The sequence below is a fragment of the Chaetura pelagica genome, unplaced genomic scaffold (assembly GCF_000747805.2).
Source record: "Chaetura pelagica isolate M959 unplaced genomic scaffold, ChaPel_1.0 scaffold911, whole genome shotgun sequence".
Taxonomy (NCBI): domain Eukaryota; kingdom Metazoa; phylum Chordata; class Aves; order Apodiformes; family Apodidae; genus Chaetura; species Chaetura pelagica.
In genome coordinates, this window is record NW_009952354.1 from 282,106 (window position 1) to 295,122 (window position 13,017).

The 13,017-nt window shown below is 52.1% G+C and overlaps 2 protein-coding genes across 2 annotated transcripts in view; both read left to right on the plus strand.

Moving 5' to 3' along the window:
* The window catches only part of E2F4 (E2F transcription factor 4, p107/p130-binding), a 10,994-nt gene extending 1,035 nt beyond the window's left edge, over positions 1–9,959 (plus strand). The window contains exons 4-11 of the mRNA XM_010007843.1: positions 1–47; positions 488–531; positions 2,789–2,850; positions 4,100–4,385; positions 5,294–5,464; positions 6,887–6,934; positions 9,493–9,537; positions 9,844–9,959. The exon at positions 1–47 is cut by the window's left edge and continues 4 nt beyond it. Of these exons, the coding sequence (XP_010006145.1) occupies positions 1–47; positions 488–531; positions 2,789–2,850; positions 4,100–4,385; positions 5,294–5,464; positions 6,887–6,934; positions 9,493–9,537; positions 9,844–9,959 (819 nt within the window). The remainder of the gene's footprint in view (positions 48–487; positions 532–2,788; positions 2,851–4,099; positions 4,386–5,293; positions 5,465–6,886; positions 6,935–9,492; positions 9,538–9,843) is intronic.
* A 426-nt stretch (positions 9,960–10,385) lies between these two features.
* Positions 10,386–13,017, plus strand: part of ELMO3 (engulfment and cell motility 3) — a 16,507-nt gene continuing 13,875 nt past the window's right edge. Inside the window, exon 1 of the mRNA XM_010007844.1 lies at positions 10,386–10,400. Coding sequence (XP_010006146.1) covers positions 10,386–10,400 — 15 coding nt within the window. The remainder of the gene's footprint in view (positions 10,401–13,017) is intronic.

A 13,017-nucleotide genomic window follows, 5' to 3' on the forward strand; every position in this document is an offset into this window, starting at 1 on the left:
GTTCAGCAGAGCATCAAAAACGTGACAGAAGATGTGCAGAACAGTCGATATCCTTTGTGTGACCCCTTGGCTCTGTCCCCGTGTTTGTTTGCTGGGCTGGAAAGCTGAGGGCTGGGTTGGAGGTGCTGCTGGGGACCTGGTGCTGCTGGGGGAGCTGTGCTGTGAGGCTCAAGAGGCAGGGCCTGCCTTGGGAATCAGGGTCCAGCTGGGGAACCAGCTTCCTCTGTGGCACGTGGCTTCTGGTCTGGGTTTTGAAGTGAGAAAAGTCCTCCCTGGCCCATGGGTGCTGCTTTCTCAAGTGCAGAGCTGCTCCTGAGGTCACTGCTCTTAGGCTGTCAGCTCTGACAACGGTGTAGCATGCAGACCTCTTCTGCAGACCAGATCAGGGTCTTCTGGGAATGGCATTTCCTGTGCTCAGGAAGGTAACACCAGGTGTTTTTTGAGTTCTCTGTCTTCAGCCACAGCCTTTCTCCTTAACCTTGGGAACATTAGCTTATGTGACACATGAAGACATCTGCAAGTGCTTCACAGGTGAGGAAATTGTCCTGTCCTGTCAGGCTGTCCCAGCTCCTCTCCCTCCTGCAGGAAGGAGGAGACACTGGACCACAGGCTGCCCAAGAGCACCAGATTAAATGTAGTGGGAGCTCTGATGCCATCAGGGCTCTTGTACCACTGAGTTGGAGCTTTCTTGTCACCATCAGAGGGGACAGGTCATTGGGTCACCCATGTTTAAAATGACACATCTGCTGTTCTTAGGGAAGTCTTTGCTGGGTGTCACTGTGTGAGTTTGTGTGTTATGTTACAAACCCTTCATTCTGAGGGGACAGTGTTCTAATAATAGGAAGCTCATGGCATGGTAGAAAACTGAGTGTCAGCAGGATAGGAGCAGACAACCTGTTCCCTCAGCTGCACCAGGAATGGAAGAGTGAGGTAGGGAAGAGCAGGGCAGAAGGGAATACACTGCTCACTGTGACCTCTCTCCCATGTGTGGTGCCTTCCTGAACCTCTGAGCTGCCTGTAGGAAAACCCACATGTTCTGTCTCGGGCAAAAGTGAGGAGAACCCCCAGGAGTTCCTTCCCTAGTACCAATCTTAATGGTGGTTGTGGGACCCAAAGGAAATCCTATCTGAGCTGTAGGGGTTTGGAGCCACAGCTCCTTTCTGCTTGGGTGGACACCCCACCTCTCCTGCCCCTGGGCAGCTGCTGGCTCAGCAGAGATGAACCTGCTTACCTCCCCCAGCAGGCATCATCTGATAGAATCAGAGAACAGTTTGGGTTGGAGGGACCTCAAAGATTGTCCAGTTCTAACCCCTTGCATGGGCAGGGACACCTCCCACCAGCCCAGGTTGCTCCAAGCCCCATCCAACCTGCCCTTCAACACTGCCAGGGAGGGGGCAGCCACAGCTTCCCTGGGCAGCCTGGGCCAGGCTCTCACCACCCTCACACCAAACAATTTCCTCCCCATTCCTCAATCTCCCTCCTCCAGTTTTAATCCCTTCCCCCTTGTCCTCTCCCTCCCTGCCCTTGTCCCAAGCCCCTCCCCAGCTTTCCTGGAGCCCCTTCAGGCACTGGAAGGTGCTCTAAGGTCTCCCTGGAGCCTCCTCTTCTCCAGGCTGAACACCCCAACTCTCCCAGCCTGGCTCCAGAGCAGAGCTGCTCCAGCCCTTGGATCATCATTTCAGCAAGCACTTTTTGGGGCAGGGGTTGTGTTTTCAGCTTGATGGTGCTTGTGGCCAGATAACTCCTAACAGTCTGGAAGAGTTTCCTGCAGACCAGCAGACAGCTTCTTGCTTGGTTGACTGTTTTGCATGTCACTGCACCTGGTCTTTGTAAACTGGTTTGTGTCTCAAGTCAGACCTCACGAAAACATGCAGAGAAGGTTAGATACTATTTGAGTCAAAGCCAGATTCCTCCCAAAACAGGCTGGATCCATCTTTTTCCATTGTCTGTTAAGCATGTGCCCAGCTTTCCTATCTGAATAATCCTTATATTTTTATTTTTGCTTCTCGGAAGTGCCTGAGCCTTGCAGAGGGTCTTTCTTGGACCCCTTGTGTTCTTGAACTGTGGTGCAGGCTGAATTTCAAAATGAGTTAGGGCTTGAAGGCCTTTGTGCTTGGTCTCTTGTCAAATATAGATTCATCAGTTGGATTAATTAAAAAAAAAAAAGTGAGAATATGTTTGCTTGTAGTGACTGGGGAACAGAATGTTGGTGCTGGGGTGCATTTTGCACTTGCAGAGTCAAAAAGGAGGTGGAAACACTGTACACTGGTTGGAAAAGTGTTTGGTGCAGCTCTCCAGGGAGACAGAAATGCAGCCCCTGGGTAGTTGAAGCTTGCAGGTCTTAAAGCTCAAGTCTTTGAGCTTCATTATGTGCTGTTAATGCCTCTTCACTATGGTTTTCTGAAGTGCAGCTTTGTGAAAGGGATCCCATTTTACTGACAACTCCTGTGGTACTTTTAATCCTTGCCCCTTTTGCTGAGCTCAGCTTTGCCTGTCTGAAATGACAGGATGTTCTCTCCCCTCTGTCCACTCTCTCCTTGCTCTGGGGATGTTGATTATCAAGTGCAGCATCATGCAAATGCCAGCAAAGTGGGAGTTTTAACCACAGCAAAGCTCAGACATTCAAAGTGAAAGCTGCAAAGGGGCTCCAGCTGAGTGTGTCTCATGGTTGCAGCACTGTTTTCTCTGGTTAAATGCAAAAGCCAGATGTGGACTCTGGAAGCTTTTTGTCAGTGCTTAATCATCCTCAGAGCAGTTGGTGCCCGTGGTGACTGGTCTGTTTTCACAGGTGACACCCTCCTGGCCATTCGAGCCCCCTCAGGCACCCGCTTGGAGGTTCCCATCCCAGAGGTGAGTGAGAAATGGGTGGGCTGAGGTTGGGGGGGAGGGATGAGGGGTGTCAGGGTGGGGTTTTTTTGCTGGATTGGCCAGGCTGGGAGTTGGCAGTCAGGGGGTTGATGGGGTTAAAGGGAACTGGCAACCCAAGGAAGGCTGCAGATATTAAAGAATTGCCAGGAAATTCTGTTGTTTGGAAGTACATGAGTAATGGCAGGAGCACCAGGGGGCTGGGTAGCCCTGGGAGCTGGGAATTGTGTGTGGAATTGTGCTGAGCTTCCTGAGTCACAGCATCCTTCTGGTTGGAAAAGACCATTAAGATCATCAAGTCCAACCATAACCCAACTCTACCAACCATAACCCAACCCTACCAAGCCCAGTGCCAACCCATGTCCCTCAGCACCACATCTACACAGCTTTGAAACCCCTCCAGGGATGGGGACTCCACCACCTCCCTGGGCAGCCTGGGCCAGGGTTTAGTGACCCTTTCAGGGAAGAAGTTTCTTCTCATCTCCAATCTAAACCTCCCCTGGAGCAACTTGAGCCCATTTCTGCTTGTCCTGAAAAGATGCACCATTTTATCAAGTGACTTATTCAACTTGGGATACTCTCATTGCTTCATGTGTCTCACTTCCATGTTTTTGCTAAGCAAAGGGGGCCCTGACTGTGACTAACATCAAGCCTGTCACGTGGCAGGGTATTAAACCTGGTAATCCTGACTAGGTTCAAACACCAAAGGCAAGAAAGAGAGTTCATCTATTTCCCAGTGTTCTGGTGTGCCAGAAAATTATTAGAAGTGGGTGCCAGAAGGTCTCCTATGGAATCTGAAAATGAAGTAATTGTTTTACCTTTTACCTCCTGTTCCCTGACACATTTCTGTGCAGGAAGAGCTAATAATAGACTGTGTAGCAATTTTAAGCTGAAAGAGGAGGGATTTAGGTTTGACATGAGGAGGAAACTCTTTAGTGTGAGGGTGGTGAGAGCCTGGCCCAGGTTGCCCAGGGATCCTGTGGCTGCCCCATCCCTGGCAGTGTTGAAGGGCAGGTTGGATGGGGCTTGGAGCAGCCTGGGCTGGTGGGAGGTGTCCCTGCCCGTGCAGGGGGTGGGACTGGATGATCTTTAAGGTCCCTTCCAACCCAACCCAGCCTATGATTCTATTTTTAATCTCATTTTTTGCTGTCATACTTAAGAGCTGAACCAAGCACCTGGCACTTGGAAAAGGGCCTTTCATGCCAGGTTGTGTTTTGCTTTTGACTTCCCTCAGGGCCTAAATGGGCAGAAGAAGTATCAGATCTATCTGAAGAGCACGAGCGGCCCCATCGATGTTCTCTTGGTGAACAAAGATGCCTGCAGCTCTCCTCCTGTCGTCCTGCCTGTTCCTCCCCCTGAAGACCTTCTCCAGTGCCAGGCAGTTGCCCCCTCCAAGCCTCAGATCCCCCCACTCACCCACTCTCAGGAGGCATCAGTTCCCAGCACCACCCGGCCCTCCACCCCCACCCCCACCACCACGCAGGACCACGGCCCTCCTGCCCAGAAGGCCACCAGCACAGGTGGGTGGGAGGCTGCAGGTGGCCCACAGAGGTGCTCCTTGGCACCTTTGTCTTTTCTTGTGTCTGGAATGGTGGGGCTGGGTGTGTTGATGATGGGAATCAGCCTGGAAAGCAGAGGGTTGGGTTGGGGTGGTGCCAGCCTGCAGGAGCACTGGTGGGAGAGGGACTTGTCAGGCAGAGCAGGGATCAGCAGAAGTTTGCAAAAGGCTCTTTGAGAGGCTCAAGTTCAACTTTCACTTTGAAAAAAGACTCAGAAGTGCCAGGTGAGGTTGGTTGTGGCTTTGTCCAGCCAGATTTGGAAAGCCTCTGGTGGTGGCAATCCCCAGCTTCCATAGCAAGCTGTTCCAGCGCTGCAGCCTCCTCTCAGTGAATTCCTTTTTCCTCACATCTGGATCCTTTGAGCTCCACCTCGTGCCTGTTAAGCACGTTACATCATTTGGCACCACTGAGAAGTTCTTAAGTCCTGTAACTGCCTCCCAGGCAGCTGCAAGTTGCTGTTTCCCTGCCCTTAGACTTCCCTCTGCCTGCTTGCACAAGCCCAGCTCCCTCCACCCCTCCTGGCAGGTCATGTCCCTCAGACCCTTGACCACCTTGGTAACCCTCAGCTGGATCTTCTCCACACCTTTCTTGAAGTGGAAGGTGGCTAAAGCTGGACAAGCCCCAAGGACAGGAACTTCCCTCAGTGTGCTGGCTGGTGTAGCTGCCCCCCCAGCCTGTGTGAATTCCTGTGGGAATGTGCTCCTGCCTTTCCTGCAGCCTGGCACCATCAAGGGCCTGGGAGATTTTGGTGGGTGAAAGCAAGAGGCCTCCTCCCTCTGGAGCTGCCTGTGGTAAAACAATTACTCCTGCCAGTGGGGGTTGGGGCTGGCAGGAGGTGACATTCCCACCTGTGTCTGTGGCTCTTCCAGAATGTGTCCCAGCAGCAGAGTCCAAGAGCAGTGGTGACTTTGACCCCCTGGGTGACCCCTCAGCTGGGTTGGACACCCAGCCCCTCCAGTCCTCTGCCTCCCTGGACAGCAGCTCCGTCCTGCCCAGCCCCTCTACCTCCTTTGAGCCCATCAAGCCTGACCCCACTGGAAGTGAGTACTCCCCTGTCCCACCTGTGCAGGACAGGCTGCTGGCCCTGCAGGAAGGAGCCAGGCTCCTTCCTGGCCTTGCTGGCTGCAAGGGTTGAGTTGGCATCTCCTGGAAGGGTGCTGGGGAACCTGGTGAGAAGGTGACTGTGCTGTGTCGTCCTGATGCTCTGTCACACCCCTACTAGGAGGTCTGCAAGGGAGGCTTGGATGGTACACAGCTCTGTGGTTGTATGTAGGAGCTTCCAGTGCCTGAAGGGGCTCCAGGAAAGCTGGGGAGGGACTTGGGACAAGGGCAGGGAGGGAGAGGACAAGGGGGAAGGGATTCAAACTAGAAGAGGGAGATTACGTGAGACATGAGGAGGAAATTATTCCCTGTGAGGGTGGTGAGAGCCTGGCCCAGGTTGCCCAGGGAAGCTGTGGCTGCCCCCTCCCTGGCAGTGTTGAAGGGCAGGTTGGATGCAGCTTGGAGCAACCTGGTCTGGTGGGAGGTGTCCCTGCCCATGCAGGGGGGTGGATCCAGATGAGCTTTAAGGTCCCTTCCAACCCAAACTAGTCTGGGATTCTGTGTTTAATCCCTTTCAGTCCCTCCTGTAGTGCCAGGCCCAATTCTTGAGTCTGAGTGAACCTACCAAATTTCCAGCTATGGCTGAGAGCACCTTTTTTACTTGTGGGGAGGCTCCTTTATTAGGAGAGCTCTAGTCTCTATTTTCCTCCTTTTCTCAGGGGTACTTCTTCTGTCTTTAGTGATCTTGTGGTCTTCATCTCTCAGTGTATATTTGGGGAGCTCCTTGATGTGCTTCGTGAGGTGGAATGGGCTTTAAAAAAGGAACCTTTGAGCTTTCTGCCAGGATGATAGGCTGGCCTGAGGAGAGACTTTAAGACACACTTTGGCTTTAAGATTTTGAAGGCTCTCTCCACTGCAGAAACACTCTAGGTTAGAGAGTTAGGGTTAGAAGAGGAAGTCCTAGTCAAATGTAGTTTACACAGAGCTTTTTTTGCACTTCTCTGCTGCTAGTGTGTCTGAGAAAGCACGAGGTGTGTGGCTTTATCTTGGAGTAGCCTTGATGAGCCTGTAGTTTAGCACATCCCAGAGGGCCTCTCTAGAGGCAAGTCCTTGTCCCACATGAGGTAAACGGAGGTGCTGTGTGGGTGCTGATGCTGGGTGAGGCTTCCAGACAGGCAATCACTCTGGAGCTGCTGCCTGTGAGAACAGTTGCATGTCCCAGGGCTCCCTCAGGTCTGTGTTAAAGTAGTTGAGCTTAGGGATTGTATTGCTGCTCATTCCAGCAGAAATATGTCCCATGGGGTGTGGGAGCAGAGCTCCTGGATGGCATGGGATGATTTGGGTGCAGGAGGACAGTACCTGATGGTGCTGTGAGGCATTTCAGACTCTTCTTGTAACTGCTTGGTTGGTTGTATTTGCAGTACTGGAACTGCCCAAAGAGCTGTCAGAGATGTTTGATCCAACAAGAGGTATGTTCACTCCCTGTCCATGGCTTTGTTCCGTGCCCAGCTACCCTCAGAAGTGGGACTGTTTCTTTTATTCACACCCCTTTGGGATCACTGTGGGGATGTGGTTTTGTCAGGTGCTTGTTGGTGGCTGCTGAGTCTCTCCTTGCAGTGAAGCACTCTTCAAATTACTGCTTCCTGGATGCATTTTTCTGCCTTCAGGTTGCATCTGTGAGGTTGCCCTACCAGGTGTTGCCCAGCCCTGTGTCAACACCAGTCTGTGCTCTGCCTTCCCATGCTCCTTGTCCAGCTCCTCTGCACACCAGAACATTCCCTGTTAGTCTGGTTTCAGCTGGGGCCTGCCCCAGGCTAACCCAAGCAGAGCATTCAGGAAGGTCTCTCTCCAAAGTATCCCTCAGTGGTTTTGGTGTGGCTAGTGATTTTGAAGCTGTCTGGAATGCTGTTCCTTTTGTTGGGAGTTCTACCAAGGAATGTCACTGCCTCATGATGGAACAAACTCTGCTCTAAGGGCTGGAGAGCTGAAGGATTTTAGTCTATACTGGGGAACTCTTTTATCTGCACATTTATTTCCCTCCCATGCTGGCAGAATTCTTCCCAGCTGGGCAGAGCTGAGGACACACCACTGAAGGGTGGTGACAGGAGGTGTCCAGCAGCAGTTCTTACACACACATGTGGCACTTCCACAGAGCACAGAACTGGTTCACCTTTGTGTAAAAACCAAGCCCCCAGGCCCAGAGGCCCACACAGAGCCCTGTGCTCTACAGTCAGCCTGGAGAGCAGCTCCTTGCTCAGCACCCACTGCTGGAGGCAGGGGAGAAGGTCCTGGTGGTGACTGAGCATATCTGAAGTCTGAACTTGACTTCATGTGAGACACAAGCTGCTGCCAGCCCCACCCCCTGGGCAGGAGATGGAGCTTAACCCAAACTAACAGGATGAGAAAGGAGATGTGTGCTGGCTAGGGGGGGTGTATGCTGGTTTATGGACCATTCCTCCCAGTTTGGAGAGGGAGGGGAGAGATCCAGGAGGGAAGGATTCTCAGGAGTGTAGGAAAGGAACACAACAGAGCTCAGAGCTCCCTGCAGCCCCTCTCATCCCTGTGGGGTCCCAGCCATGTTCCCTGGCACCGGCAGCTGCTTCCAGGCAGTTTCAACTGCAAGAGCCTGAAATTCTTCCTTAGTGTTTTGCATTGGAATTACTTTTTCTGCATGGTTTTCTCTCTCTTTTAAATGGCTGCTTAATAATTGCTGGTTTCCAACACATATCCTGAAAAGCAGCAGAATTTCAACACACAGACACACCCCCTGTGATATGACCAGCCCTGAAGAATGCAGGTTCTGCATTTAATAACTATTTATTGAAACCAGTATTATTCCTGGCTAGTTGCTTTGCATTGAAATCCTCTCATCCCATGGCACATGGTTTCCTCTCCTCCAGGGAACTGTGGATCAGTGTCTTGAAAATGGGCTGGTCTGGGTTTGTTCTCTGAAAGCTGATTTCAAGTTTGGGCAGTATCTCATCAACCCAGTTGGGACTGAGTCAATATTCATCATCTTGACTTGGACTGAGTTGGATATTCATCATCTTGACTTGGACTGAGTTGGGAGTTATTCAGAAAGTTGTTTTCAACCAACTGGAAGAAAAGGGGTTGACTTGCACACACTTTGGCTGCTGATCCCTCTGCCCTTCAAGTGCCTCAGGAGCCTCCTAGCCAGGAGTGACCACTCTGGAGGAGGGATGACATTCCAGGGATAATTAATGGCCCATGAAAGGTGGACACCCAGAGCTCATATGTTCATTCCCTTTGGCACTGAGCAGATATTCATCATCTTAACTTGGCAAAGTGGGAGAGTTATTCAGAAAGTTGTTTTCAACCAACTGGAAGAAAAGGGGTTGACTTGCACACACTTTGGCTGCTGATCCCTCTGCCCTTCAAGTGCCTCAGGAGCCTCCTAGCCAGGAGTGACCACTCTGGAGGAGGGATGACATTCCAGGGATAATTAATGGCCCATGAAAGGTGGACACCCAGAGCTCATATGTTCATTCCCTTTGGCACTGAGCAGCCAGCCAGTCTGCCAGGGCTGGATTAGCCCTGCAAGGGGGGGAAAATGAGGGGGACAAAGGACACAAATCTGGAGGTTCATTACTTCTGGAATAGCTCCTTTGTTTGTTGTATTTTTTTTTCCCCACTCTCAGCAAAGTTGGGGGGTCACAGGGCTGTGTCAGGCTCTACCAGCTCAGATCCTGGTGAGTGGTGAAGGGTCCCCTTGGCAGTGCAAGGCTGAGAGACAGTGAAGCCCCTCACCTGAAGGAGCCAGGCATGTGGTAGAGCTGAAGCAGGAGGAGACCTGCAGCATTTTCTGGCATAGCTGGAACTGTTTGACACCATTTCCCTTTGTCCCTGGCAGGAGCCTCCTTTGGCCACTGCCTGCTGCACACACTGTGTCTTGGCCCCAGGGAAGGGACAACAAGGGTGAGGACCACCCTGGGAAGGGTGGGATGCTGCCCAGGAGCAGGCCAGGAATGCAGAGTGTGTTGTCTAACTGTGCCTGTCTCTTCCCCAGAATGTATGAACTCTGAGCTGCTGGAAGAGCTGATGACCTCTGAAGGTGAGTCCTGGAGTCTCTCCTCCTGGTGTGGCCTCTCCACCATCATGGGTGGCTTCACCCAGCCTAGAACCTTGCAATTCCAGACTCCCCCTCATCTTTTCTGGGCTCTGGAGACAGACTGTTCTTACGGTCCTGCCAGTCCCTCAGAGGGACTAGGGTGGTCTGGCTCTTCCTTATCACAGGGCTGATTGGAAGCAACCTCAGAAGCTGTGGTGGCTGAGGTGGCCACGGGGATGCCCCGCAGGTGCTTGGCTGGCTGTGGGAGTGCTGGGTTTGGTGACCACCCCCGGGCTTTTCTTTCCCCAGTGTTTGCTCCCTTGCTCCGCCTCTCCCCGCCCCCTGGAGATCACGACTACATCTACAACCTGGACGAGAGTGAAGGTGTCTGTGACCTCTTCGACGTGCCTGTGCTCAACCTCTGACTGCTGCCTGGGGCTGTGGCCCGGCCAACACCCACTCTTTTGTAACTCTTTGGAAAAAGTGTCTATTTTTGGATCCCTTTTGTGCTAGAGCTCTGGAACTGAGTGACTCAGAGGTGCCCTCCTATGGACTCAGAACCAAGAGATGTGGACATGCAGGCTGGGAACCTCCCCACAGCTTCTTCCTCTCCCTCCCTTGCACGTCTGAGCTCCACGTGCAGCTCATCCCACCGTGTCTCTCCCTCTCCACTGGATCCTGGGCCACCCTTCAAAGGGTCTGTCTTCTGAGTGTGCCCAGGTCACCTGCAGAGTTTGCCCCTGTGCCTCTCCTGAGCTCCCTCAAAATCTGCATGCCTTGGTTTTTTTCCTGCACTCCCAGAGGCACTTTGCACCTCCGAGGTACCAGCTGCTCCAAGGAGCCCGAATTCCATGGTCAGTCAACAAGTAGGTAGCTAGATATCTCCGTGGGAGGGGTTCAGGTTTGGGGTGGTTACATTGCTGAGCAACAACGAGGAGGGAAAAGGAAAAACAAACAAACAAAAGGCACCAAAGTGTCTCCGTTTCTTCCAGTGACTCCAGACCAAGCTAGGATGTTTTACAAGGAAAAAAAAAAAAAAAAGGCAAAAAAAAAAAAGCACTTTGTTTAGCCAGCTGTGCCTCCTAGTGGGACTCAGGAGTTGAGCATTCCTGGTAGGACCCAGGAGCTGAGTGTTTCCCTGCTTGTGCCTCAGCAGGAGCACTGTCACCAGTGCCACCAGCCTGCTGATGTGTGGGCCCAGGGGCTCCAGCTCCTTGTCCAGCAGCTGTGCTGTTCTGCAGGGCTAAAGAAGAGGTGCCAGTATGGGTTGATTTATTTTTATGTGTTGGTTTGTTGTTTTTTTTCCTGAGTGATGTTTGAAAGGATGAGGCTGCTCCAGCTGGTGCCTGCAAGGTACTCCAGGTCCATCAGAGCCTGCTCATACTTGCCAGTAGCTGTCTTCTCCAACCCTTGCACTTGAGCCTTCAACTGGCCAAATGGTGACCAAGCAGTAACAATCCAGTAGTAATTTCCCATGACAAGTTATGTAGGTGTTGTCAAAATAGTGCTTTTTTCCTTCCCTCTTTTCTGTCTGATCATCTGCTCAGGATCAGGTTTCCTGTTACATTTGACTTTGCTCCTCCAGGGGCCGTGGCCACACTCCCCACTCCTGAGCCTGGGGCAGGTCTCTCTTTAGGGTGATGTTTTCCCTGCATCATTTTTCTCTGTTGGGTCCCCTGCTGTGTTCAGGTGGGGCCAGTCTTGGACCCTCTGCAGTTGGGAGTCAAACCCCCTGGTGGATTCCTGTTGTATTTTGCAAGCCCCGAGGTGCTTTGGTGGTCAGGTCCTGTCTTTGGGTGGCTTCAGTTTTGCACATCGTCCTGCCCATGAGGTGGAAGCAGCTTCTCCCACCATCCCTGCTCCTGAAGGGAAGGCCAGGATGCTGCCCATTGCAGGGAGGTGCTTTGGAGCCATCTCCACAGCCCACTGTGAGTGTTTCACTTCACCACTGGTGAGCCCCACAACCAGCTTGGGGTGCAACGTCCTCAATTCTTGGAGCCCACAGGGGTGAGAAAACTTATTTCCTTGGAACCTGCGTCCTCCAGGTGGCTCCTTGGGGTGTCCCCTCCTCGGTGGGGACAGGAGGGCTGTTCCTCTCTGCAGCCCCGGCGTCCTCCTTGGGAAGGAATTCAGGAGGACCAAGGGGATGTTCTGCACTGGGATCCCACCAGGGGGAGAAGTTCCAGCCCTCATGGAGCCACCCCAGCCTTCCCCCTGGGCAGGGCAGCAGATCCAGACCCCTCAGCCCGTTTTTTCCTGCAGCTCCAGCTCCGTGTTCCACCAGACCCTCCTGCCAAGCGTTTGTCTTCACCTCCAGTTCCACCACCTTCCCCCCGCCCAAAAAAAGGGGAAAAAGAAACATTGACAGCCACAGATGAACTTGGATTCCTATATAAAGATTATTTTTATACTTTTTGTTGTTGTTGTTGGGGTTTTTTTGTTGGTTTTTTTTTTTTTTTGCAAGGAAAGAAGATTGCCTGTAATATTTGTACAGTGTTCCCTGGTGTGAATAAACGCCAAGAAAAAAAAAGAAAGAAAACAAATCCAACTGAGTTTCCCAACTTTGCCAGAGGTTCCAGCTTTGCCAGACTTTCCCAACTTTGCCAGTTTCCCAACTTTGCCAGGATTTCCCAACTTTACCAGAGTTTCCCAACTTTGCCAGAGGTTCCAACTTTTCCAGAGGTTCCAACTTTGCCAGGATTTCCCAACTTTGCCAGTTTCCCAACTTTACCAGAGGTTCCCAGCTTTGCCAGACCTTCCCCAACTTTGCCAGAGTTTTCCAACCTTAGTTTCCCAACTTTACCAGAGTTTCCCAACTTTCCCAGTTTCCCAACTTTGCCAGAGATTCCCAACTTTCCCAGAATTTCCCTACTTTGCCAGAGGTTCCAAATTTGCCAGGATTTCCCAGCTTTGCCAGACTTCCCCAACTTTCCCAGTTTCCCAACTTTCCCAGTTTCCCACCTTTCCCAGACTTTCCCAACTTTGCCAGTTTCCCAACTTTACCAGAGGTTCCCAGCTTTGCCAGAGGTTCCAACTTTGCCAGGATTTCCCAACTTTGCCAGTTTCCCAACTTTGCCAGAGGTTCCCAGCTTTGCCAGACTTCCCCAACTTTCCCAGTTTCCCAACTTTCCCAGTTTCCCACCTTTCCCAGACTTTCCCAACTTTGCCAGTTTCCCAACTTTACCAGAGGTTCCCAGCTTTGCCAGAGGTTCCAACTTTGCCAGGATTTCCCAACTTTGCCAGTTTCCCAACTTTGCCAGAGGTTCCCAGCTTTGCCAGACTTCCCCAACTTTCCCAGTTTCCCAACTTTCCCAGTTTCCCAGCTTTCCCAGTTTCCCACCTTTCCCAGACTTTCCCAACTTTGCCAGAATTTCAGAACTTTGCAATAGCTTCCCCAACCTTGCCGGAGGTTTCCCAGCTTTCCCAGCTTTGCCAGCGTTTCCCCAGCCCCGCCGTTCCCGGCGGGGATGCGGGGGGGGGGGG